We start from the raw sequence: 27,300 nt of genomic DNA, 5'->3' as shown, positions 1-27,300 counted from the left end.
ACGCACATTTACTTACACATTTAAAACAAAGTAATCAGTTGATGGTATAGACCACAAAATTGTTTCTATGTTAGGGTTTATATAACTTTTATCTTAATGTAACAATATCCCACATCCTTTATATTCATTGTTCTCTAATATATGTATATGTAAACCAAAACCTTTAACAGAATGCTGCAAGATATGCTCAAGAGTTCAGTGCAAAGGTGCAGGATGTGGAGAAGATAACAGGACTCAAGTTTTATCCCAGTATGCACTATTATGATCAAGTGAGACTTCAGGTGAGGATTCATTCCAACATCTGGGGTTATGAAACCTGGTGGAACAGACTTCACAACTAACACATTTCTTGGTAAGTAACTACAAAGGAGATGGATAAGCTTCAAGGTTTACAAGGTGTAATTCAAAATCCTTAGTTTTTATTCTGTGCAGAAGTCTGTTGCAAATATAAGTACAGCTACGCATTGGTGATGAATACCTAAAAATGATTTGGTCATATTTCCTTGACCCTTGTATTGATTTGGATTCTGTTAAAAGTTACTATTCCTATTGAAGGTTGAAGTAGAAAGCATTGCTACAGAGGAGGGTAAATGGCACAGAAAAGCATTATCATAATTAACTTCCATTCATATAAATCCTGTTAATAACTGGTGTAAATAGCATCCACTTTTATCAAAAGACTTTGCCTGATTTCATGTTATCTAACTCTCCCTTCAGCAAATGGGAAGTAATGCGTTTTCTTGGAGCTCTAACGAAGACTACTTTTGGCAGATTATGCGGGAAAAACAATACTACATTTTATTACATACAGAGACTGATGATCGATGGTAACTATTGCAGATTCCATAAGGAACAATGAGCATCAGATTACAGGCTAAAGTTGACATGTGCAGAGATTACTATTTCAAGACAGCAAGAGCTTTGTTCATCTAAGCTGTGCAGAAAAAACATTTATGAATGTTGACTTTGATCAGTTCATCTTTTTTATGTAACTGGATGTCTGGATTGTTTACACTTTACTTAGTGACCTTCAGAGACTGTGTAGCACTTCTGGAGAAACATACCAGACTAATGTGAAGTACAGTATGCTACCAGAGATGGCATTGATTCTGGGTCATAAATCTCCAAACAGTGGTTGCATAAACCATAAGCCATCCCTTTGCAGCTTAAATAGTGGTGATTGAGATGCAGATTGTCAAAAGCAGTAATTTCAACATGAGCAGAGTGATAACTTAACTGAAGCTAGCTAACTTTATGGAGGTTCACACATGACTTATTGGTTGTTGGATGTTCAGCCTCAAGAAATTAGCTGATTACCACAATCTTAAGGTAAGGACATGTATGAAATTGTGTATAGATAGATAAGCAGGACCAAAATATATTAACTTCCATCATCTTTGTAAGGCTAGTGCTATGCAAGTTAAAACATAGTAGGAGCCATCATCCTTGGAAGACTGATGCTATGTGAAGAATTCAAGGCTCAGGGGCTTTTATCTTCATTGTAATGTATTCCATCTCATAATTCTTATCTTTGTTGATTGTAATCCACTTCGTTGAATTTTAACCTAACCTTTAAAATGTCACTCATAAATTTTTATGTATTAATATTATTTAGTACTTCCTGGTTCCCTTCAACATTCTTTAACTTTTTTTCTTGACCACTCCATAATGAGTACACTTTGGCAGAGTTTAAAAGTTTTGAGTTTGTATAGTGACAGCCATTTAAAAACCTGTTCACTGATAAGTTTATAATTTCAACTTTATACACGTCTCTCTTGTTTCACACAAATATTTCTCTTCCCTTAGAAAAGCAGCATCAGGAACAAATGAACAAGGATCCAATTAGCACACATCCACTCTAAGTAGTCATGCATAATGTTCTGAAACCAGAGCCCACCATTTACATCCAAGTCTTTTCTGTTCCATATGCCTTAGTTCAGCCCACTGATAGGAAATTACTCTCCCTTATATACCACATTAATACAATTCATTCACTTACATGCATGCTTGTCACAAGCTTTCTTTACTCCATCCTTCCATCCCCTCCTTAGTTTCCCTTTCATCTTCCTCCCTCCACTTTTGAAGCACAGATACTCGTTGTAGTTCTTTGCTCATCCTTTCTACATGTCCAAAGCATTTCATCAAACCTCTCAGTCAGACTGCATTTACTACTATGACTCTTTCACAGTAATTGATGAGCTTAAAAGAAAAAATTTGGTTACATTACCAGATGTAATCCCAGCCACATTCCTCAAAAAAAAAAAGAAAAAAAAAAGCAAGAGCAAAACTAGTGATATTACTGAAGCAAAGTCTGAATGAAAGCAATCACATATTGGCATAAGTAATATTGATACAAAAAGAAGGATCCAAGTTAATATCTAAACATAAAAATAAGTTATTTTGACTTTACATGTAATATTACAAGTCATCTAGATCTTTCTATATCTCTGATGCCCAGTCCCTCTGGGAACTCCAATCAAGGGATGGCCATGGCAAAAAAGTGAGATAATGTTAATTAGAACATCTCATCAAGAAAAGCTACATAAACTAAGGAGGCCCTAAGCTAATACCTAAACAATAAAAACCAGTTAGCTTGACTTTCATGTAATATAAGTGCTTGAGAGAGTGATAAACCCATCTGATCAAGAATGACTACATATATGAAGGCCATCATGGAATTGTATTAGGAAAAGTATGCAAACCCTGTCATCACTTCACTATAAAGACATACATAAAAGTTAATTAGAGGATATTTTTTTCTACCGCAAAAGAATTTGACAAAGACCAAAGAATTTGGTAAAAAAAAAAAAATGTAGCTAAACAAAACAATGATACACTATGAAGATGAATCAAAGTTTCTAACAGACAGTTCAGGCAACTGGAAATGAAGATGAATCAAAGTGTTTCTAACTTCAAAGCAAAAGGAAATGGAACCATGTATAAGGATGTCCTATCTGGGATTACTGCAAGGAATGGTACTATCCTTGATACTCTTTACATAGCCAGTATCAACAGTGAAGTAAAGGAAGGCATAGTAAGGGCCTTTGTTAATGACATCAGATTATGCAAAATGACTGGATCAGAAGATTCAGACACAATTAACAAATGGTTAGATCTAATTACCTCCAAGTCCTGTAAAGGGAGGGTGTTTTACATTTGTACAGCCTCATCTCTAGAACATTTGATCATACACCTCTTGATTTTATGTATGTTGTCTGCATTAACCATGTCTTCAGTTGATCTGTTCCATTCCACCGTAATGTTTATAATATATCAGTATTTCTTTACGTCCTTATTCCCAAGTTTCTTAGTTAATTTCATGTTCTGTTCTTTGGCTGCTTCATCCCTATATCTCTCAAAGAGAAGTCCTCTCTCCACTTCATCAATCTCCTTTAAAAAGCTTAAAAGATTGTGATCAGATCAAGGTGGGCAAATTTAAAGATTTTGAGTGATCGGAGGAAAACGTAGAATGATGTGGTATACACAGAAATCGACGTGCTGTCAGTGGGTTGAACCAGGGCATGTGAAGCCACATCACTCCAACTCTTTTTATTCCATACACACCCTTCACCCTCCTGCATCTATAGGCACCAATCACTCAAAAATATTTTTCACTCCATCCTTCCACCTCTAATTTGGTCTCCATCTTCTCCTTGTCCAGTCCACTTTTTACATATATATCCTCTGTCAACCTTTCCTTACTTATACTCTCCATTTGTCCAACATTTCAGCAAACCCTCTTCAGCACTTTCGACGACACTCTTCTTATCAGCACACCTCTTACACCCAGTTTACAACAAACCACCTCAAACATTTCAATTCCAACACATACACATTCTCATTTATAGCCCAAGCCTCCTATCATACAACATTGTTGCAACTACTAAATAGAAGTCACCTGCCTATCACAGTTTTGCCTACTACAGTTTTGAGTATATGCACTCAGATTAATGTATATCATTTTACCAACCACAGCATCAACTTTGGAGTATCTATGGTTTTCCGTGGCACTTTGTGGGAGTATGGTGTGACATCAAGGGATAAATACAGCTATCATATATCTTTACAATTTTTTTTACATTTTTAAAGATTAAGTAAGTTCATTTCAAAGGATAACATGAAAATTTTTGATCTTGAAGAGTTCTTTATAAGGCTTTAGGTATACCTGTCAAAAGGCTCTCTCCCTAACCCACAAATTCCCAAATCATGGGGTACCCATTTTTCCCTCCTACATGACCTCTCTTTCAACACATTCCTCAATGCTCCCTTACCCAACATATGACTCAGTTATGCTCTCATGGTTCCATTCACTACCATAAACACTCCCAGGTATCTAAAACATTCCCCTTCCTCCAAATTTTCACCAAACTCACATCCCAACATGTCCCTCAGCACTGCTGAACCTAATAAACTTGCTTTTATTCAAATTCAACCTTGAAGGTATAACAGTCCCTTCAGTGCTATAAGTATTCGAGGCATGGGCCTTACAGACAAAATTGTAATGGGTACAGTGAATGTTCTCGAAATGAAAGGTTCGAGGACAATATGTGTTGTAAGGAGGGTTGATCAAATAAAAGATGATATAATAGGAGAGAAGCATTGTAGTTGGAAGAATATGTATGTGAGTCCTAAAATGAGTATGCTGAAATGGTTTGAAAATACAGAGATGAGAGAGGAAAGGATGACTAAGAGAGTATACATGTCGTAAGTGGAAGGATCAAGGGAAAGGAAGAACCAAGAAGGTGGAAGGATGGAGTGAAAGATGCTTTGAAGGCTTGGGGCCTGAACATGCAGGAGGGTAAAATGCATGCAAGGGATAGAGCACTATGGAGGAATGCAGTTTACAGGGGACAATGTGCTGTCAATTGGCTGAACCAGGCCACAAGAAGTGGTTAAAGGAAACCATGGAAAGGTCTGTAGGGCCAGATAAAGGGCTCAGCTTTTGGTTTATTAATACATGATAGCTAGAGAGTGGATGTGAGCAAATGAAGCCATTTCTTCATCTGTTTCTGGCACTACCTTGCAAACAAAGGAAACAGTGAATACAGAAAACCCTCATTTTAATGGATTCTGAATTAAATGGACTGGCCAAATAATAATACAGTAACTGATAATTTAAGAAATAAAGAATTTAAAAATCTCAAACACCGCACCATGTGCATTTCCTATTGCACTTGTTTTTGGTAGAGTAGGGTATACTTACTTTGTTTTGGTCTAAATCTGCCTCAAGCTACCATGCAGTCAGGTTGAACAGAGAATTGTGACTTAACTTATCAAATAATTTTGCAATAATCGCAATTTAAAATGGCATCAAGTGACAGAAGAGTTAAAAGAATGCATGTGAACTGTATATTGTATTAAAAAAATGGCCCATAGGTTATATTCTCGATTTAATGGACTTTCGGCATTAATGGACACCCCCTCCCCAGATTAGTTCATTAAGTCGAGGGTTTACTGTTGTATAAAAGAAATATATATATATGAATTCTTCTCTCTCTTTAATACTTGTGACATTTCCCATGTAAGAGTGGTAGTACAGAAAAAGACAAAGAAAGGCTGCATTCTCTAGCTGTCATGTGTAATGCAGTGAAACCACAACCAGGACACACAGACCTATCCATTATTTCCCCAGGCCATTTCACATGCCCTGGTTCAGTCCACTGACAGTGGGTCACGCACAACCAATTCATTCCAATTCAAACTTTCCATGCACTCCTATCACCCTCCACATGTTCAGGCCCTGATCGCTCAAAATCTTTTTCAATCCATCCTTCTATCTCCATTTTGGTCTTCCCTTCTTGTCCCCTCCACTTGACACATATATCCTTTTTGTCATCAACCTCTCCTTACTCAATTTCTCCAAATGTCCAAACCATTTCAGCATGTCCTCTTCAGCTCTTTCAACCATACACTCTTTATTACCACCTCTTTCTTGCATATTAATAACTTACTTAACCAAACCAACTCACACCACACATTGCCCTAAAACATTGTTTCTAATGTATCCACCCTCCTCTAAAATCTTTATCTATTACCCATTTCTCACAGCTATAAAACATTGTTGGGACTATTATCAACTTTAAAAATACCCATATTTGCCCTCCCAGATAACCTCTCCACAAATTCCTCTATGGCCCCAAAATCTTCACCTCCTCACTTCCACAGTTCCATTTGCTGCCATGTTCACTACCAGGTATCTAAAATTTACTTTCTCCAAATTTTCTCCATTCAAATTCACACCCCAACTAACCTGTCCCTCTGCCCTGCTGAACCTATTAAATGATCTTGCTTTTATTCACATTTACTGTCAACTACCTCCTTTCACACATTCTCCCAAACTCAGTCACCCACTTCTGCAAACAGGCCCTACAGACCTTCCTGTAGTTTTCCCTGGGAGTATCATATGCCCTAGTTCATAACTCTGAGAGGATATCAACCACTGTATACCATATCACCACAATTATCTCTTATCTCATGCATGCCTTTCACCATCATGTATGCTCAGACATCAAAACCTCATTCAGTTCATCCTTCCATCTCCCAATTCTTGTACCCTCCACTTACACATAAATCCTCTTTTCCAATTGTCCAATCCTAAAATATTTTAGCACACCATCCTCAGTTGTCTCAACCAAATTCATATTAATACCACACCTCCCTCCTGCCCTATCATTTCTTACTCAATTAACCCTCCTCATGCCACATATCCTCAAACATTACTTTCCACTCCCTTCCAATATAAGCCAATTAATACTTTACACAAATTTTCTAAGAAATCCTCAAATGCCTTTGAGATGTTTAAAAGAAAGAGGCAGGAGGCCAAGAGAAAGGTGCAAGAGGTGAAAAAGAGGGCAAATGAGATCTCACTTGGGGTGAGAGTATCATTAAATTTTAGGAAGAATAAAAAGATGTGAAAAAAGGAGAGATAGGTAGTATGTTTGAGGAAAGGAACCTGGATGTTTTGGCTCTGAGTGAAACGAAGCTCAAGGGAAAAGGAGAGGAGTGGTTTGGGAATGTCTGGGGAGTAAAGTCAGGGGTTAGTGAGAGGACAAGAGCAAGGGAAGGAGTGGCAATACTCCTGAAACAGGAGTTGTGGGAGTATGTGATAGAATGTAAGAAAGTAAATTCTCGACTAATATGGGTAAAACTGAAAGTTGATGGAGAGAGGTGGGTGATTATTGGTGCATATGCACCTGGGCATGAGAAGAAAGATCATGAGAGGCAAGTGTTTTGGGAGCAGCTGAATGAGTGTGTTAGTGGTTTTGATGCACGAGACCGGGTTATAGTGATGGGTGATTTGAATGCAAAGGTGAGTAATGTGGCAGTTGAGGGAATAATTGGTATACATGGGGTGTTCAGTGTTGTAAATGGAAATGGTGAAGAGCTTGTAGATTTATGTGCTGAAAAAGGACTGATGATTGGGAATACCTGGTTTAAAAAGCGAGATATACATAAGTACACTTATGTGAGTAGGAGAGATGGCCAGAGAGCGTTATTGGATTACGTGTTAATTGACAGGCGTGCGAAAGAGAGACTTTTGGATGTTAATGTGCTAAGGTGAAGATTTGTATGGGTTTTCAGAAAAGAAGAGTGAATGTTGGGGTGAAGAAGGTGGTGAGAGTAAGTGAGCTTGGGAAGGAGACCTGTGTGAGGAAGTACCAGGAGAGACTGTGTACAGAATGGAAAAAGGTGAGAACAATGGAAGTAAGGGGAGTGGGGGAGGAATGGGATGTATTTAGGGAGTCAGTGATGGATTGCGCAAAAGATGCTTGTGGCATGAGAAGAGTGGGAGGTGGGTTGATTAGAAAGGGTAGTGAGTGGTGGGATGAAGAAGTAAGAGTATTAGTGAAAGAGAAGAGAGAGGCATTTGGACGATTTTTGCAGGGAAAAAATGCAATTGAGTGGGAGATGTATAAAAGAAAGAGACAGGAGGTCAAGAGAAAGGTGCAAGAGGTGAAAAAAAGGGCAAATGAGAGTTGGGGTGAGAGAGTGTCATTAAATTTTAGGGAGAATAAAAAGATGTTCTGGAAGGAGGTAAATAAAGTGCGTAAGACAAAGGAGCAAATGGGAACTTTAGTGAAGGGCGCAAATGGGGAGGTGATAACAAGTAGTGGTGATGTGGGAAGGAGATGGAGTGAGTATTTTGAAGGTTTGTTGAATGTGTCTGATGATAGAGTGGCAGATATAGGGTGTTTTGGTCGAGGTGGTGTGCAAAGTGAGAGGGTTAGGGAAAACGATTTGGTAAGCAGAGAAGAGGTAGTGAAAGCTTTGCGGAAGATGAAAGCCGGCAAGGCAGCAGGCTTGGATGGTATTGCAGTGGAATTTATTAAAAAAGGGGGTGACTGTATTGTTGACTGGTTGGTAAGGTTATTTAATGTATGTATGACTCATGGTGAGGTGCCTGAGGATTGGAGGAATGCGTGCATAGTGCCATTGTACAAAGGAAAAGGGGATAAGAGTGAGTGCTCAAATTACAGAGGTATAAGTTTGTTGAGTATTCCTGGTAAATTGTATGGGAGGGTATTGATTGAGAGGGTGAAGGCATGTACAGAGCATCAGATTGGGGAAGAGCAGTGTGGTTTCAGAAGTGGTAGAGGATGTGTGGATCAGGTGTTTGCTTTGAAGAATGTATGTGAGAAATACTTAGAAAAGCAAATGGATTTGTATGTAGCATTTATGGATCTGGAGAAGGCATATGATAGAGTTGATAGAGATGCTCTGTGGAAGGTATTAAGAATATATGGTGTGGGAGGCAAGTTGTTAGAAGCAGTGAAAAGTTTTTATCGAGGATGTAAGGCATGTGTACGTGTAGGAAGAGAGGAAAGTGATTGGTTCTCAGTGAATGTAGGTTTGCGGCAGGGGTGTGTGATGTCTCCATGGTTGTTTAATTTGTTTATGGATGGGGTTGTTAGGGAGGTAAAGGCAAGAGTTTTGGAAAGAGGGGCAAGTATGAAGTCTGTTGGGGATGAGAGAGCTTGGGAAGTGAGTCAGTTGTTGTTCGCTGATGATACAGCGCTGGTGGCTGATTCATGTGAGAAACTGCAGAAGCTGGTGACGGAGTTTGGTAAAGTGTGTGGAAGAAGAAAGTTAAGAGTAAATGTGAATAAGAGCAAGGTCATTAGGTACAGTAGGGTTGAGGGTCAAGTAAATTGGGAGGTGAGTTTGAATGGAGAAAAACTGGAGGAAGTGAAGTGTTTTAGATATCTGGGAGTGGATCTGGCAGCGGATGGAACCATGGAAGCAGAATTGGACCATAGGGTGGGGGAGGGGGCGAAAATTCTGGGAGCCTTGAAGAATGTGTGGAAGTCGAGAACATTATCTCGGAAAGCAAAAATGGGTATGTTTGAAGGAATAGTGGTTCCAACAATGTTGTATGGTTGCGAGGCGTGGGCTATGGATAGAGTTGTGCGCAGGAGGATGGATGTGCTGGAAATGAGATGTCTGAGGACAATGTGTGGTGTGAGGTGGTTTGATCGAGTAAGTAACGTAAGGGTGAGAGAGATGTGTGGAAATAAAAAGAGCGTGGTTGAGAGAGCAGAAGAGGGTGTTTTGAAATGGTTTGGGCACATGGAGAGAATGAGTGAGGAAAGGTTGACCAAGAAGATATATGTGTCGGAGGTGGAGGGAACGAGGAGAAGAGGGAGACCAAATTGGAGGTGGAAAGATGGAGTGAAAAAGATTTTGTGTGATCGGGGCCTGAACTTGCAGGAGGGTGAAAGGAGGGCAAGGAATAGAGTGAATTGGAGCAATGTGGTATACCGGGGTTGACGTGCTGTCAGTGGATTGAATCAAGACATGTGAAGCGTCTGGGGTAAACCATGGAAAGCTGTGTAGGTATGTATATGTGCGTGTGTGGACGTATGTATATACATGTGTATGGGGGGGGTTGGGCCATTTCTTTCGTCTGTTTCCTTGCGCTACCTCGTAAACGCGGGAGACAGCGACAAAGTATAAAAAAAAAAAGATGTTTTGGAAGGAGGTAAATAAAGTGCGTAAGGCAAGGGAACAAATGGGAACTTCAGTGAAGGGGGCTAATGGGGAGGTGATAACAAGTAGTGGTGATGTGAGGAGATGGAGTGAGTATTTTGAAGGTTTGTTGAATGTGTTTGATGACAGAGTGGCAGATATAGGGTGTTTTGGTCAAGGTGGTGTGCAAAGTGAGAGGGTTAGGGGAAATGATTTGGTAAACAGAGAAGAGGTAGTAAAAGCTTTGTGGAAGATGAAAGCCGGCAAGGCAGCCGGTTTGGATGGTATTGCAGTGGAATTTATTAAAAAAGGGGGTGACTGTATTGTTGACTGGTTGGTAAGGATATTTAATGTATGCATGATTCATGGTGAGGTGCCTGAGGATTGGCGGAATGCTGGCATAGCACCATCGTACAGAGGCAAAGGGGATAAGAGTGAGTGCTCAAATTACAGAGGTATAAGTTTGTTGAGTATTGTTTGCAGACGAGGTAAAACAAGAACAGACGTCTGGACAGAAAGTCCTGCACTGTGGCTGAGAGATTGACTTGAGGAGGCAGAAGTGATATTGTGACAGTGATTGTGTCAGCGTCGCCTCGCCTCGCCGCAGTGTATCGAGACAGACTTCTCCAGAACTTTTAAAGGGGAAGTAAATGTTTATAGTTGTGTTACTGGAGTGATAGTTTTAATGCATGGTGTTTTTGACAAGAAAATAGTGAAGTTGGAGAAAAATGTAGCTTAGACATTGAAGCTTATTGATACAGTGGTGAAATTGATGAGAACTGCTATTGACGTTTGTGTGAATAAATTGTACATTTCCTTTTCCATAGCCAGAGGTTGAACCATTATGTGACATTCATTTTTTTCTTTCATTTCAAGCTAAAAGTTTGTTTTCTAAATTGTTTCTTACATTTTTTTATATGTATATATATGTGTGTGTGTGTGTGTGTGCGTGTGTGTGTGTATGTGTGTGTGTGTGTATATGTATATATTTTCTTTTCTTTCAAACTATTCGCCATTTCCCGCGTTAGCGAGGTAGCGTTAAGAACAGAGAACTGGGCCTTTGAGGGAATATCCTCACCTGGCCCCCTTCTCTGTTCCTTCTTTTGGAAAAATAAAAAAAAAATAATGAGAGGGGAGGATTTCTAGCCCCGCGCTCCCTCCCCTTTTAGTCGCCTTCTACGACACGCAGGGAATACGTGGGAAGTATTCTTTCTCCCCTATCCCCAGGGAGGATATATATATATATATATATATATATATATATATATATTGACAGGCGTGCGAAAGAGAGACTTTTGGATGTTAATGTGCTGAGAGGTGCAACTGGAGGGATGTCTGATCATTATCTTGTGGAGGCTAAGGTGAAGATTAGTATGGGGTTTTCAGAAAAGAAGAGTGAATGTTGGGGTGAAGAAGGTGGTGAGAGTAAGTGAGCTTGGGAAGGAGACCTGTGTGGGGAAGTACCAGGAGAGACTGTGTACAGAATGGAAAAAGGTGAGAACAATGGAAGTAAGGGGAGTGGGGGAGGAATGGGATGTATTTAGGGAATCAGTGATGGATTGCGCAAAAGATGCTTGTGGCATGAGAAGAGTGGGAGGTGGGCTGTTTTAGAAAGGGTAGTGAGTGGTGGGATGAAGAAGTAAGAGTATTAGTGAAAGAGAAGAGAGAGGCATTTGGACGATTTTTGCAGGGAAAAAATGCAATTGAGTGGGAGATGTATAAAAGAAAGAGACAGGAGGTCAAGAGAAAGGTGCAAGAGGTGAAAAAAAGGGCAAATGAGAGTTGGGGTGAGAGAGTGTCATTAAATTTTAGGGAGAGTATGTCATAGAATGTAAGAAAGTAAATTCTTGATTAATATGGGTAAAATTGAAAGTTGATGGAGAGAGGTGGGTGATTATTGGTGCATATGCACCTGGGCATGAGAAGAGTGGTGGGATGAAGAAGTAAGAGTATTAGTGAAAGAGAAGAGAGAGGCATTTGGACGATTTTTGCAGGGAAAAAATGCAATTGAGTGGGAGATGTATAAAAGAAAGAGACAGGAGGTCAAGAGAAAGGTGCAAGAGGTGAAAAAAAGGGCAAATGAGAGTTGGGGTGAGAGAGTGTCATTAAATTTTAGGGAGAGTATGTCATAGAATGTAAGAAAGTAAATTCTTGATTAATATGGGTAAAATTGAAAGTTGATGGAGAGAGGTGGGTGATTATTGGTGCATATGCACCTGGGCATGAGAAGAAGATCATGAGAGGCAAGTGTTTTGGGAGCAGCTGAATGAGTGTGTTAGCGGTTTTGATGCACGAGACCGGGTTATAGTGATGGGTGATTTGAATGCAAAGGTGAGTAATGTGGCAGTTGAGGGAATAATTGGTATGCATGGGGTGTTCAGTGTTGTAAATGGAAATGGTGAAGAGCTTGTAGATTTATGTGCTGAAAAAAGGACTGATGATTGGGAATACCTGGTTTAAAAAGCGAGATATACATAAGTATACTTATGTAAGTAGGAGAGATGGCCAGAGAGCGTTATTGGATTACGTGTTAATTGACAGGCGTGCGAAAGAGAGACTTTTGGATGTTAATGTGCTGAGAGGTGCAACTGGAGGGATGTCTGATCATTATCTTGTGGAGGCTAAGGTGAAGATTAGTATGGGTTTTCAGAAAAGAAGAGTGAATGTTGGGGTGAAGAAGGTGGTGAGAGTAAGTGAGCTTGGGAAGGAGACCTGTGTGGGGAAGTACCAGGAGAGACTGTGTACAGAATGGAAAAAGGTGAGAACAATGGAAGTAAGGGGAGTGGGGGAGGAATGGGATGTATTTAGGGAATCAGTGATGGATTGCGCAAAAGATGCTTGTGGCATGAGAAGAGTGGGAGGTGGGCTGTTTTAGAAAGGGTAGTGAGTGGTGGGATGAAGAAGTAAGAGTATTAGTGAAAGAGAAGAGAGAGGCATTTGGACGATTTTTGCAGGGAAAAAATGCAATTGAGTGGGAGATGTATAAAAGAAAGAGACAGGAGGTCAAGAGAAAGGTGCAAGAGGTGAAAAAAAGGGCAAATGAGAGTTGGGGTGAGAGAGTGTCATTAAATTTTAGGGAGAGTATGTCATAGAATGTAAGAAAGTAAATTCTTGATTAATATGGGTAAAATTGAAAGTTGATGGAGAGAGGTGGGTGATTATTGGTGCATATGCACCTGGCATGAGAAGAAGGATCATGAGAGGTAAGTGTTTTGGGAGCAGCTGAATGAGTGTGTTAGCGGTTTTGATGCACGAGACCGGGTTATAGTGATGGGTGATTTGAATGCAAAGGTGAGTAATGTGGCAGTTGAGGGAATAATTGGTATGCATGGGGTGTTCAGTGTTGTAAATGGAAATGGTGAAGAGCTTGTAGATTTATGTGCTGAAAAAGGACTGATGATTGGGAATACCTGGTTTAAAAAGCGAGATATACATAAGTATACTTATGTAAGTAGGAGAGATGGCCAGAGAGCGTTATTGGATTACGTGTTAATGGACAGGCGTGCGAAAGAGAGACTTTTGGATGTTAATGTGCTGAGAGGTGCAACTGGAGGGATGTCTGATCATTATCTTGTGGAGGCTAAGGTGAAGATTAGTATGGGTTTTCAGAAAAGAGGAGTGAATGTTGGGGTGAAGAAGGTGGTGAGAGTAAGTGAGCTTGGGAAGGAGACCTGTGTGGGGAAGTACCAGGAGAGACTGTGTACAGAATGGAAAAAGGTGAGAACAATGGAAGTAAGGGGAGTGGGGGAGGAATGGGATGTATTTAGGGAGTCAGTGATGGATTGCGCAAAAGATGCTTGTGGCATGAGAAGAGTGGGAGGTGGGCTGTTTTAGAAAGGGTAGTGAGTGGTGGGATGAAGAAGTAAGAGTATTAGTGAAAGAGAAGAGAGAGGCATTTGGACGATTTTTGCAGGGAAAAAATGCAATTGAGTGGGAGATGTATAAAAGAAAGAGACAGGAGGTCAAGAGAAAGGTGCAAGAGGTGAAAAAAAGGGCAAATGAGAGTTGGGGTGAGAGAGTGTCATTAAATTTTAGGGAGAATAAAAAGATGTGAAAAAAAGGAGAGATAGGTAGTATGTTTGAGGAAAGGAACCTGGATGTTTTGGCTCTGAGTGAAACGAAGCTCAAGGTAAAGGGGAAGAGTGGTTTGGAAATGTCTGGGAGTGAAGTCAGGGGTTAGTGAGAGGACAAGAGCAAGGGAAGGAGTGCAATACTCCTGAAACAGGAGTTGTGGGGAGTATGTGATAGAATGTAAGAAAGTAAATTCTTGATTAATATGGGTAAAATTGAAAGTTGATGGAGAGAGGTGGGTGATTATTGGTGCATATGCACCTGGGCATGAGAAGATCATGAGAGGCAAGTGTTTTGGGAGCAGCTGAATGAGTGTGTTAGCGGTTTTGATGCACGAGACCGGGTTATAGTGATGGGTGATTTGAATGCAAAGGTGAGTAATGTGGCAGTTGAGGGAATAATTGGTATGCATGGGGTGTTCAGTGTTGTAAATGGAAATGGTGAAGAGCTTGTAGATTTATGTGCTGAAAAAGGACTGATGATTGGGAATACCTGGTTTAAAAAGCGAGATATACATAAGTATACTTATGTAAGTAGGAGAGATGGCCAGAGAGCGTTATTGGATTACGTGTTAATTGACAGGCGTGCGAAAGAGAGACTTTTGGATGTTAATGTGCTAAGGTGAAGATTAGTATGGGTTTTCAGAAAAGAGGAGTGAATGTTGGGGTGAAGAAGGTGGTGAGAGTAAGTGAGCTTGGGAAGGAGACCTGTGTGGGGAAGTACCAGGAGAGACTGTGTACAGAATGGAAAAAGGTGAGAACAATGGAAGTAAGGGGAGTGGGGGAGGAATGGGATGTATTTAGGGAATCAGTGATGGATTGCGCAAAAGATGCTTGTGGCATGAGAAGAGTGGGAGGTGGGCTGTTTTAGAAAGGGTAGTGAGTGGTGGGATGAAGAAGTAAGAGTATTAGTGAAAGAGAAGAGAGAGGCATTTGGACGATTTTTGCAGGGAAAAAATGCAATTGAGTGGGAGATGTATAAAAGAAAGAGACAGGAGGTCAAGAGAAAGGTGCAAGAGGTGAAAAAAAGGGCAAATGAGAGTTGGGGTGAGAGACTATCAGTAAATTTTAGGGAGAGTATGTCATAGAATGTAAGAAAGTAAATTCTTGATTAATATGGGTAAAATTGAAAGTTGATGGAGAGAGGTGGGTGATTATTGGTGCATATGCACCTGGCATGAGAAGAAAGATCATGAGAGGCAAGTGTTTTGGGAGCAGCTAAATGAGTGTGTTAGCGGTTTTGATGCACGAGACCGGGTTATAGTGATGGGTGATTTGAATGCAAAGGTGAGTAATGTGGCAGTTGAGGGAATAATTGGTATGCATGGGGTGTTCAGTGTTGTAAATGGAAATGGTGAAGAGCTTGTAGATTTATGTGCTGAAAAAGGACTGATGATTGGGAATACCTGGTTTAAAAAGCGAGATATACATAAGTATACTTATGTAAGTAGGAGAGATGGCCAGAGAGCGTTATTGGATTACGTGTTAATTGACAGGCGTGCGAAAGAGAGACTTTTGGATGTTAATGTGCTGAGAGGTGCAACTGGAGGGATGTCTGATCATTATCTTGTGGAGGCTAAGGTGAAGATTTGTATGGGTTTTCAGAAAAGAGGAGTGAATGTTGGGGTGAAGAAGGTGGTGAGAGTAAGTGAGCTTGGGAAGGAGACCTGTGTGGGGAAGTACCAGGAGAGACTGTGTACAGAATGGAAAAAGGTGAGAACAATGGAAGTAAGGGGAGTGGGGGAGGAATGGGATGTATTTAGGGAATCAGTGATGGATTGCGCAAAAGATGCTTGTGGCATGAGAAGAGTGGGAGGTGGGCTGTTTTAGAAAGGGTAGTGAGTGGTGGGATGAAGAAGTAAGAGTATTAGTGAAAGAGAAGAGAGAGGCATTTGGACGATTTTTGCAGGGAAAAAATGCAATTGAGTGGGAGAAGTATAAAAGAAAGAGACAGGAGGTCAAGAGAAAGGTGCAAGAGGTGAAAAAAAGGGCAAATGAGAGTTGGGGTGAGAGAGTGTCATTAAATTTTAGGGAGAGTATGTCATAGAATGTAAGAAAGTAAATTCTTGATTAATATGGGTAAAATTGAAAGTTGATGGAGAGAGGTGGGTGATTATTGGTGCATATGCACCTGGGCATGAGAAGATCATGAGAGGCAAGTGTTTTGGGAGCAGCTGAATGAGTGTGTTAGCGGTTTTGATGCACGAGACCGGGTTATAGTGATGGGTGATTTGAATGCAAAGGTGAGTAATGTGGCAGTTGAGGGAATAATTGGTATGCATGGGGTGTTCAGTGTTGTAAATGGAAATGGTGAAGAGCTTGTAGATTTATGTGCTGAAAAAGGACTGATGATTGGGAATACCTGGTTTAAAAAGCGAGATATACATAAGTATACTTATGTAAGTAGGAGAGATGGCCAGAGAGCGTTATTGGATTACGTGTTAATTGACAGGCGTGCGAAAGAGAGACTTTTGGATGTTAATGTGCTGAGAGGTGCAACTGGAGGGATGTCTGATCATTATCTTGTGGAGGCTAAGGTGAAGATTTGTATGGGTTTTCAGAAAAGAAGAGTGAATGTTGGGGTGAAGAAGGTGGTGAGAGTAAGTGAGCTTGGGAAGGAGACCTGTGTGAGGAAGTACCAGGAGAGACTGTGTACAGAATGGAAAAAGGTGAGAACAATGGAAGTAAGGGGAGTGGGGGAGGAATGGGATGTATTTAGGGAGTCAGTGATGGATTGCGCAAAAGATGCTTGTGGCATGAGAAAGAGTGGGAGGTGGGTTGATTAGAAAGGGTAGTGAGTGGTGGGATGAAGAAGTAAGAGTATTAGTGAAAGAGAAGAGAGAGGCATTTGGACGATTTTTGCAGGGAAAAAATGCAATTGAGTGGGAGATGTATAAAAGAAAGAGACAGGAGGTCAAGAGAAAGGTGCAAGAGGTGAAAAAAAGGGCAAATGAGAGTTGGGGTGAGAGAGTGTCATTAAATTTTAGGGAGAATAAAAAGATGTTCTGGAAGGAGGTAAATAAAGTGCGTAAGACAAAGGAGCAAATGGGAACTTTAGTAAGGGCGCAAATGGGGAGGTGATAACAAGTAGTGGTGATGTGGGAAGGAGATGGAGTGAGTATTTTGAAGGTTTGTTGAATGTGTCTGATGATAGAGTGGCAGATATAGGGTGTTTTGGTCGAGGTGGTGTGCAAAGTGAGAGGGTTAGGGAAAACGATTTGGTAAGCAGAGAAGAGGTAGTGAAAGCTTTGCGGAAGATGAAAGCCGGCAAGGCAGCAGGCTTGGATGGTATTGCAGTGGAATTTATTAAAAAAGGGGGTGACTGTATTGTTGACTGGTTGGTAAGGTTATTTAATGTATGTATGACTCATGGTGAGGTGCCTGAGGATTGGAGGAATGCGTGCATAGTGCCATTGTACAAAGGAAAAGGGGATAAGAGTGAGTGCTCAAATTACAGAGGTATAAGTTTGTTGAGTATTCCTGGTAAATTGTATGGGAGGGTATTGATTGAGAGGGTGAAGGCATGTACAGAGCATCAGATTGGGGAAGAGCAGTGTGGTTTCAGAAGTGGTAGAGGATGTGTGGATCAGGTGTTTGCTTTGAAGAATGTATGTGAGAAATACTTAGAAAAGCAAATGGATTTGTATGTAGCATTTATGGATCTGGAGAAGGCATATGATAGAGTTGATAGAGATGCTCTGTGGAAGGTATTAAGAATATATGGTGTGGGAGGCAAGTTGTTAGAAGCAGTGAAAAGTTTTTATCGAGGATGTAAGGCATGTGTACGTGTAGGAAGAGAGGAAAGTGATTGGTTCTCAGTGAATGTAGGTTTGCGGCAGGGGTGTGTGATGTCTCCATGGTTGTTTAATTTGTTTATGGATGGGGTTGTTAGGGAGGTAAAGGCAAGAGTTTTGGAAAGAGGGGCAAGTATGAAGTCTGTTGGGGATGAGAGAGCTTGGGAAGTGAGTCAGTTGTTGTTCGCTGATGATACAGCGCTGGTGGCTGATTCATGTGAGAAACTGCAGAAGCTGGTGACGGAGTTTGGTAAAGTGTGTGGAAGAAGAAAGTTAAGAGTAAATGTGAATAAGAGCAAGGTCATTAGGTACAGTAGGGTTGAGGGTCAAGTAAATTGGGAGGTGAGTTTGAATGGAGAAAAACTGGAGGAAGTGAAGTGTTTTAGATATCTGGGAGTGGATCTGGCAGCGGATGGAACCATGGAAGCAGAATTGGACCATAGGGTGGGGGAGGGGGCGAAAATTCTGGGAGCCTTGAAGAATGTGTGGAAGTCGAGAACATTATCTCGGAAAGCAAAAATGGGTATGTTTGAAGGAATAGTGGTTCCAACAATGTTGTATGGTTGCGAGGCGTGGGCTATGGATAGAGTTGTGCGCAGGAGGATGGATGTGCTGGAAATGAGATGTCTGAGGACAATGTGTGGTGTGAGGTGGTTTGATCGAGTAAGTAACGTAAGGGTGAGAGAGATGTGTGGAAATAAAAAGAGCGTGGTTGAGAGAGCAGAAGAGGGTGTTTTGAAATGGTTTGGGCACATGGAGAGAATGAGTGAGGAAAGGTTGACCAAGAAGATATATGTGTCGGAGGTGGAGGGAACGAGGAGAAGAGGGAGACCAAATTGGAGGTGGAAAGATGGAGTGAAAAAGATTTTGTGTGATCGGGGCCTGAACTTGCAGGAGGGTGAAAGGAGGGCAAGGAATAGAGTGAATTGGAGCAATGTGGTATACCGGGGTTGACGTGCTGTCAGTGGATTGAATCAAGACATGTGAAGCGTCTGGGGTAAACCATGGAAAGCTGTGTAGGTATGTATATGTGCGTGTGTGGACGTATGTATATACATGTGTATGGGGGGGGTTGGGCCATTTCTTTCGTCTGTTTCCTTGCGCTACCTCGTAAACGCGGGAGACAGCGACAAAGTATAAAAAAAAAAAAGATGTTTTGGAAGGAGGTAAATAAAGTGCGTAAGGCAAGGGAACAAATGGGAACTTCAGTGAAGGGGGCTAATGGGGAGGTGATAACAAGTAGTGGTGATGTGAGGAGATGGAGTGAGTATTTTGAAGGTTTGTTGAATGTGTTTGATGACAGAGTGGCAGATATAGGGTGTTTTGGTCAAGGTGGTGTGCAAAGTGAGAGGGTTAGGGGAAATGATTTGGTAAACAGAGAAGAGGTAGTAAAAGCTTTGTGGAAGATGAAAGCCGGCAAGGCAGCCGGTTTGGATGGTATTGCAGTGGAATTTATTAAAAAAGGGGGTGACTGTATTGTTGACTGGTTGGTAAGGATATTTAATGTATGCATGATTCATGGTGAGGTGCCTGAGGATTGGCGGAATGCTGGCATAGCACCATCGTACAGAGGCAAAGGGGATAAGAGTGAGTGCTCAAATTACAGAGGTATAAGTTTGTTGAGTATTGTTTGCAGACGAGGTAAAACAAGAACAGACGTCTGGACAGAAAGTCCTGCACTGTGGCTGAGAGATTGACTTGAGGAGGCAGAAGTGATATTGTGACAGTGATTGTGTCAGCGTCGCCTCGCCTCGCCGCAGTGTATCGAGACAGACTTCTCCAGAACTTTTAAAGGGGAAGTAAATGTTTATAGTTGTGTTACTGGAGTGATAGTTTTAATGCATGGTGTTTTTGACAAGAAAATAGTGAAGTTGGAGAAAAATGTAGCTTAGACATTGAAGCTTATTGATACAGTGGTGAAATTGATGAGAACTGCTATTGACGTTTGTGTGAATAAATTGTACATTTCCTTTTCCATAGCCAGAGGTTGAACCATTATGTGACATTCATTTTTTTCTTTCATTTCAAGCTAAAAGTTTGTTTTCTAAATTGTTTCTTACATTTTTTTATATGTATATATATGTGTGTGTGTGTGTGTGTGCGTGTGTGTGTGTATGTGTGTGTGTGTGTATATGTATATATTTTCTTTTCTTTCAAACTATTCGCCATTTCCCGCGTTAGCGAGGTAGCGTTAAGAACAGAGAACTGGGCCTTTGAGGGAATATCCTCACCTGGCCCCCTTCTCTGTTCCTTCTTTTGGAAAAATAAAAAAAAAATAATGAGAGGGGAGGATTTCTAGCCCCGCGCTCCCTCCCCTTTTAGTCGCCTTCTACGACACGCAGGGAATACGTGGGAAGTATTCTTTCTCCCCTATCCCCAGGGAGGATATATATATATATATATATATATATATATATATATATATATATATATATATATATATATTTTTTTTTTTTTTTTTCTTTTAAACTATCCACCATTTCCCGCATTAGCGAGGTAGCGTTAAGAACAGAGGACTGGGCCTTAGTGGAATATCCTCATCTGGCCCCCCTCTGTTCCTTCTTTAAAAAAAAAAAAAAAAAAAAAAAAAAAAAAAAAAAAAAAAAAAAAACGAGAGGGGAGGATTTCCAGCCTCCCGCTCCCTTCCCTTTTAGTCGCCTTTTACGACACGCAGGGAATACGTGGGAAGTATTCTTCATCCCCTATCCCCAGGGAACAATATATATATATATATATATATATATATATATATATATATATATATATATATATATATATATACACATATATATATATATATATATAATATATATATATATATATATATATATATATATGGGGGGGGGGGGGGCCGGGCCACCTCCCTCGTCTGCTTCCCCGCGCCACCCCGCAAACGCGGGAGACAGCGACAAAGTATATAAAAAAATATATATATATATATATATATATATATATATATATATATATATATATTTTTTTTATATATATATATATATATATATATATATATATATGTATATTATCCCTGGGGATAGGGGTGAAAGAATACTTCCCACGTATTCCTCGCGTGTCGTAGAAAGCGACTAGAGGGGACGGGAGCGGGGGGCCGGAAATCCTCCCCTCCTTGTATTAACTTTCTAAAATGGGAAACAGAAGAAGGAGTCACGCGGGGAGTGATCATCCTCCTCGAAGGCTCAGAGTGGGGTGCCTAAATGTGTGTGGATGTAACCAAGATGTGAAAAAAGGAGAGATAGGTAGTATGTTTGAGGAAAGGAACCTGGATGTTTTGGCTCTGAGTGAAACGAAGCTCAAGGGTAAAGGGGAAGAGTGGTTTGGAAATGTCTGGGGAGTGAAGTCAGGGGTTAGTGAGAGGACAAGAGCAAGGGAAGGAGTAGCAATACTCCTGAAACAGGAGTTGTGGGAGTATGTGATAGAATGTAAGAAAGTAAATTCTTGATTAATATGGGTAAAATTGAAAGTTGATGGAGAGAGGTGGGTGATTATTGGTGCATATGCACCTGGGCATGAGAAGAAAGATCATGAGAGGCAAGTGTTTTGGGAGCAGCTGAATGAGTGTGTTAGCGGTTTTGATGCACGAGACCGGGTTATAGTGATGGGTGATTTGAATGCAAAGGTGAGTAATGTGGCAGTTGAGGGAATAATTGGTATGCATGGGGTGTTCAGTGTTGTAAATGGAAATGGTGAAGAGCTTGTAGATTTATGTGCTGAAAAAGGACTGATGATTGGGAATACCTGGTTTAAAAAGCGAGATATACATAAGTATACTTATGTAAGTAGGAGAGATGGCCAGAGAGCGTTATTGGATTACGTGTTAATTGACAGGCGTGCGAAAGAGAGACTTTTGGATGTTAATGTGCTGAGAGGTGCAACTGGAGGGATGTCTGATCATTATCTTGTGGAGGCTAAGGTGAAGATTAGTATGGGTTTTCAGAAAAGAGGAGTGAATGTTGGGGTGAAGAAGGTGGTGAGAGTAAGTGAGCTTGGGAAGGAGACCTGTGTGGGGAAGTACCAGGAGAGACTGTGTACAGAATGGAAAAAGGTGAGAACAATGGAAGTAAGGGGAGTGGGGGAGGAATGGGATGTATTTAGGGAATCAGTGATGGATTGCGCAAAAGATGCTTGTGGCATGAGAAGAGTGGGAGGTGGGCTGTTTAGAAAGGGTAGTGAGTGGTGGGATGAAGAAGTAAGAGTATTAGTGAAAGAGAAGAGAGAGGCATTTGGACGATTTTTGCAGGGAAAAAATGCAATTGAGTGGGAGAAGTATAAAAGAAAGAGACAGGAGGTCAAGAGAAAGGTGCAAGAGGTGAAAAAAAGGGCAAATGAGAGTTGGGGTGAGAGACTATCAGTAAATTTTAGGGAGAGTATGTCATAGAATGTGGGAGTATGTCATAGAATGTAAGAAAGTAAATTCTCGATTAATATGGGTAAAATTGAAAGTTGATGGAGAGAGGTGGGTGATTATTGGTGCATATGCACCTGGGCATGAGAAGAAAGATCATGAGAGGCAAGTGTTTTGGGAGCAGCTAAATGAGTGTGTTAGCGGTTTTGATGCACGAGACCGGGTTATAGTGATGGGTGATTTGAATGCAAAGGTGAGTAATGTGGCAGTTGAGGGAATAATTGGTATGCATGGGGTGTTCAGTGTTGTAAATGGAAATGGTGAAGAGCTTGTAGATTTATGTGCTGAAAAAGGACTGATGATTGGGAATACCTGGTTTAAAAAGCGAGATATACATAAGTATACTTATGTAAGTAGGAGAGATGGCCAGAGAGCGTTATTGGATTACGTGTTAATGGACAGGCGTGCGAAAGAGAGACTTTTGGATGTCAATGTGCTGAGAGGTGCAACTGGAGGGATGTCTGATCATTATCTTGTGGAGGCTAAGGTGAAGATTAGTATGGGTTTTCAGAAAAGAAGAGTGAATGTTGGGGTGAAGAAGGTGGTGAGAGTAAGTGAGCTTGGGAAGGAGACCTGTGTGAAGAAGTATCAGGAGAGACTGTGTACAGAATGGAAAAAGGTGAGAACAATGGAAGTAAGGGGAGTGGGGGAGGAATGGGATGTATTTAGGGAATCAGTGATGGATTGCGCAAAAGATGCTTGTGGCATGAGAAGAGTGGGAGGTGGGCTGTTTAGAAAGGGTAGTGAGTGGTGGGATGAAGAAGTAAGAGTATTAGTGAAAGAGAAGAGAGAGGCATTTGGACGATTTTTGCAGGGAAAAAATGCAATTGAGTGGGAGAAGTATAAAAGAAAGAGACAGGAGGTCAAGAGAAAGGTGCAAGAGGTGAAAAAAAGGGCAAATGAGAGTTGGGGTGAGAGACTATCAGTAAATTTTAGGGAGAATAAAAAGATGTTCTGGAAGGAGGTAAATAGGGTGCGTAAGACAAGGGAGCAAATGGGAACTTCAGTAAAGGGCGTAAATGGGGAGGTGATAACAAGTAGTGGTGATGTGAGAAGGAGATGGAATGAGTATTTTGAAGGTTTGTTGAATGTGTCTGATGACAGAGTGGCAGATATAGGGTGTTTGGGTCGAGGTGGTGTGCAAAGTGAGAGGGTTAGGGAAAATGATTTGGTAAACAGAGAAGAGGTAGTAAAAGCTTTGCGGAAGATGAAAGCCGGCAAGGCAGCAGGTTTGGATGGTATTGCAGTGGAATTTATTAAAAAAGGGGGTGACTGTATTGTTGACTGGTTGGTAAGGTTATTTAATGTATGTATGACTCATGGTGAGGTGCCTGAGGATTGGCGGAATGCTTGCATAGTGCCATTGTACAAAGGCAAAGGGGATAAGAGTGAGTGCTCAAATTACAGAGGTATAAGTTTGTTGAGTATTCCTGGTAAATTATATGGGAGGGTATTGATTGAGAGGGTGAAGGCATGTACAGAGCATCAGATTGGGGAAGAGCAGTGTGGTTTCAGAAGTGGTAGAGGATGTGTGGATCAGGTGTTTGCTTTGAAGAATGTATGTGAGAAATACTTAGAAAAGCAAATGGATTTGTATGTAGCATTTATGGATCTGGAGAAGGCATATGATAGAGTTGATAGAGATGCTCTGTGGAAGGTATTAAGAATATATGGTGTGGGAGGCAAGTTGTTAGAAGCAGTGAAAAGTTTTTATCGAGGATGTAAGGCATGTGTACGTGTGGGAAGAGAGGAAAGTGATTGGTTCTCAGTGAATGTAGGTTTGCGGCAGGGGTGTGTGATGTCTCCATGGTTGTTTAATTTGTTTATGGATGGGGTTGTTAGGGAGGTAAATGCAAGAGTTTTGGAAAGAGGGGCAAGTATGAAGTCTGTTGGGGATGAGAGAGCTTGGGAAGTGAGTCAGTTGTTGTTCGCTGATGATACAGCGCTGGTGGCGGATTCATGTGAGAAACTGCAGAAGCTGGTGACGGAGTTTGGTAAAGTGTGTGGAAGAAGAAAGTTAAGAGTAAATGTCAATAAGAGCAAGGTTATTAGGTACAGTAGGGTTGAGGGTCAAGTCAATTGGGAGGTGAGTTTGAATGGTGAGAGGCTGGAGGAAGTGAAGTGTTTTAGATATCTGGGAGTGGATCTGTCAGCGGATGGAACCATGGAAGCGGAAGTGGATCATAGGGTGGGGGAGGGGGCGAAAATTTTGGGAGCCTTGAAAAATGTGTGGAAGTCGAGAACATTATCCCGGAAAGCAAAAATGGGTATGTTTGAAGGAATAGTAGTTCCAACAATGTTGTATGGTTGCGAGGCGTGGGCTATGGATAGAGTTGTGCGCAGGAGGATGGATGTGCTGGAAATGAGATGTTTGAGGACAATGTGTGGTGTGGGGTGGTTTGATCGAGTAAGTAACGTAAGGGTAAGAGAGATGTGTGGAAATAAAAAGAGCGTGGTTGAGAGAGCAGAAGAGGGTGTTTTGAAATGGTTTGGGCACATGGAGAGAATGAGTGAGGAAAGATTGACCAAGAGGATATATGTGTCGGAGGTGGAGGGAACGAGGAGAAGAGGGAGACCAAATTGGAGGTGGAAAGATGGAGTGAAAAGGATTTTGTGTGATCGGGGCCTGAACATGCAGGAGGGTGAAAGGAGGGCAAGGAATAGAGTGAATTGGAGCGATGTGGTATACAGGGGTTGACGTGCTGTCAGTGGATTGAATCAAGGCATGTGAAGCGTCTGGGGTAAACCATGGAAAGCTGTGTAGGTATGTATATTTGCGTGTGTGGACGTGTGTATGTACATGTGTATGGGGGGGGTTGGGCCATTTCTTTCGTCTGTTTCCTTGCGCTACCTCGCAAACGCGGGAGACAGCGACAAAGTATAAAAAAAAAAAAAAAAAAAAAAGATGCTCTGGAAGGAGGTAAATAGGGTGCGTAAGACAAGGGAGCAAATGGGAACTTCAGTGAAGGGCGTAAATGGGGAGGTGATAACAAGTAGTGGTGATGTGAGAAGGAGATGGAATGAGTATTTTGAAGGTTTGTTGAATGTGTCTGATGACAGAGTGGCAGATATAGGGTGTTTTGGTCGAGGTGGTGTGCAAAGTGAGAGGGTTAGGGAAAATGATTTGGTAAACAGAGAAGAGGTAGTAAAAGCTTTGCGGAAGATGAAAGCCGGCAAGGCAGCAGGTTTGGATGGTATTGCAGTGGAATTTACTAAAAAGGGGGGTGACTGTATTGTTGACTGGTTGGTAAGGTTATTTAATGTATGTATGACTCATGGTGAGGTGCCTGAGGATTGGCGGAATGCGTGCATAGTGCCATTGTACAAAGGCAAAGGGGATAAGAGTGAGTGCTCAAATTACAGAGGTATAAGTTTGTTGAGTATTCCTGGTAAATTATATGGGAGGGTATTGATTGAGAGGGTGAAGGCATGTACAGAGCATCAGATTGGGGAAGAGCAGTGCGGTTTCAGAAGTGGTAGAGGATGTGTGGATCAGGTGTTTGCTTTGAAGAATGTATGTGAGAAATACTTAGAAAAGCAAATGGATTTGTATGTAGCATTTATGGATCTGGAGAAGGCATATGATAGAGTTGATAGAGAAGCTCTGTGGAAGGTATTAAGAATATATGGTGTGGGAGGCAAGTTGTTAGAAGCAGTGAAAAGTTTTTATCGAGGATGTAAGGCATGTGTACGTGTAGGAAGAGAGGAAAGTGATTGGTTCTCAGTGAATGTAGGTTTGCGGCAGGGGTGTGTGATGTCTCCATGGTTGTTTAATTTGTTTATGGATGGGGTTGTTAGGGAGGTAAATGCAAGAGTCCTGGAAAGAGGGGCAAGTATGAAGTCTGTTGGGGATGAGAGAGCTTGGGAAGTGAGTCAGTTGTTGTTCGCTGATGATACAGCGCTGGTGGCTGATTCATGTGAGAAACTGCAGAAGCTGGTGACTGAGTTTGGTAAAGTGTGTGGAAGAAGAAAGTTAAGAGTAAATGTGAATAAGAGCAAGGTTATTAGGTACAGTAGGGTTGAGGGTCAAGTCAATTGGGAGGTGAGTTTGAATGGAGAAAAACTGGAGGAAGTGAAGTGTTTTAGATATCTGGGAGTGGATCTGGCAGCGGATGGAACCATGGAAGCAGAATTGGACCATAGGGTGGGGGAGGGGGCGAAAATTCTGGGAGCCTTGAAGAATGTGTGGAAGTCGAGAACATTATCTCGGAAAGCAAAAATGGGTATGTTTGAAGGAATAGTGGTTCCAACAATGTTGTATGGTTGCGAGGCGTGGGCTATGGATAGAGTTGTGCGCAGGAGGATGGATGTGCTGGAAATGAGATGTTTGAGGACAATGTGTGGTGTGAGGTGGTTTGATCAAGTGAGTAATGTAAGGGTAAGAGAGATGTGTGGAAATAAAAAGAGCGTGGTTGAGAGAGCAGAAGAGGGTGTTTTGAAGTGGTTTGGGCACATGGAGAGAATGAGTGAGGAAAGATTGACCAAGAGGATATATGTGTCGGAGGTGGAGGGAACGAGGAGAAGAGGGAGACCAAATTGGAGGTGGAAAGATGGAGTGAAAAAGATTTTGTGTGATCGGGGCCTGAACATGCAGGAGGGTGAAAGGAGGGCAAGGAATAGAGTGAATTGGAGCGATGTGGTATACAGGGGTTGACGTGCTGTCAGTGGATTGAATCAAGGCATGTGAAGCGTCTGGGGTAAACCATGGAAAGCTGTGTAGGTATGTATATTTGCGTGTGTGGACGTGTGTATGTACATGTGTATGGGGGGGGGGGTTGGGCCATTTCTTTCGTCTGTTTCCTTGCGCTACCTCGCAAACGCGGGAGACAGCGACAAAGTATAAAAAAAAAAAAAAAAAAAAGTTGAGTATTCCTGGTAAATTATATGGGAGGGTATTGATTGAGAGGGTGAAGGCATGTACAGAGCATCAGATTGGGGAAGAGCAGTGTGGTTTCAGAAGTGGTAGAGGATGTGTGGATCAGGTGTTTGCTTTGAAGAATGTATGTGAGAAATACTTAGAAAAACAAATGGATTTGTATGTAGCATTTAT

At 41.4% G+C, this 27,300-nt stretch overlaps 1 protein-coding gene across 3 annotated transcripts in view; it reads left to right on the top strand.

Annotated features, from left to right (window-relative positions):
* LOC139757368 (venom phosphodiesterase 2-like) overlaps nucleotides 1-27,300 on the top strand; it is a 156,099-nt gene that overhangs the window by 112,979 nt on the left and 15,820 nt on the right. For 2 of the 3 annotated variants that reach the window (XM_071677782.1, XM_071677799.1), the window contains exons 14-15: nucleotides 171-352; nucleotides 718-4,062. In XM_071677782.1, coding sequence (XP_071533883.1) covers nucleotides 171-341 — 171 coding nt within the window. In that variant the 3' untranslated portion in view covers nucleotides 342-352; nucleotides 718-4,062. Of the gene's footprint in view, nucleotides 1-170; nucleotides 353-717; nucleotides 4,063-27,300 lie in introns of those variants that run through there. The other variant, XM_071677790.1, reaches the window with a different exon arrangement.

Source organism: Panulirus ornatus, chromosome 2, assembly GCF_036320965.1.
Source record: "Panulirus ornatus isolate Po-2019 chromosome 2, ASM3632096v1, whole genome shotgun sequence".
NCBI lineage: Eukaryota > Metazoa > Arthropoda > Malacostraca > Decapoda > Palinuridae > Panulirus > Panulirus ornatus.
This window is presented reverse-complemented; position numbering and strand designations above follow the sequence as displayed.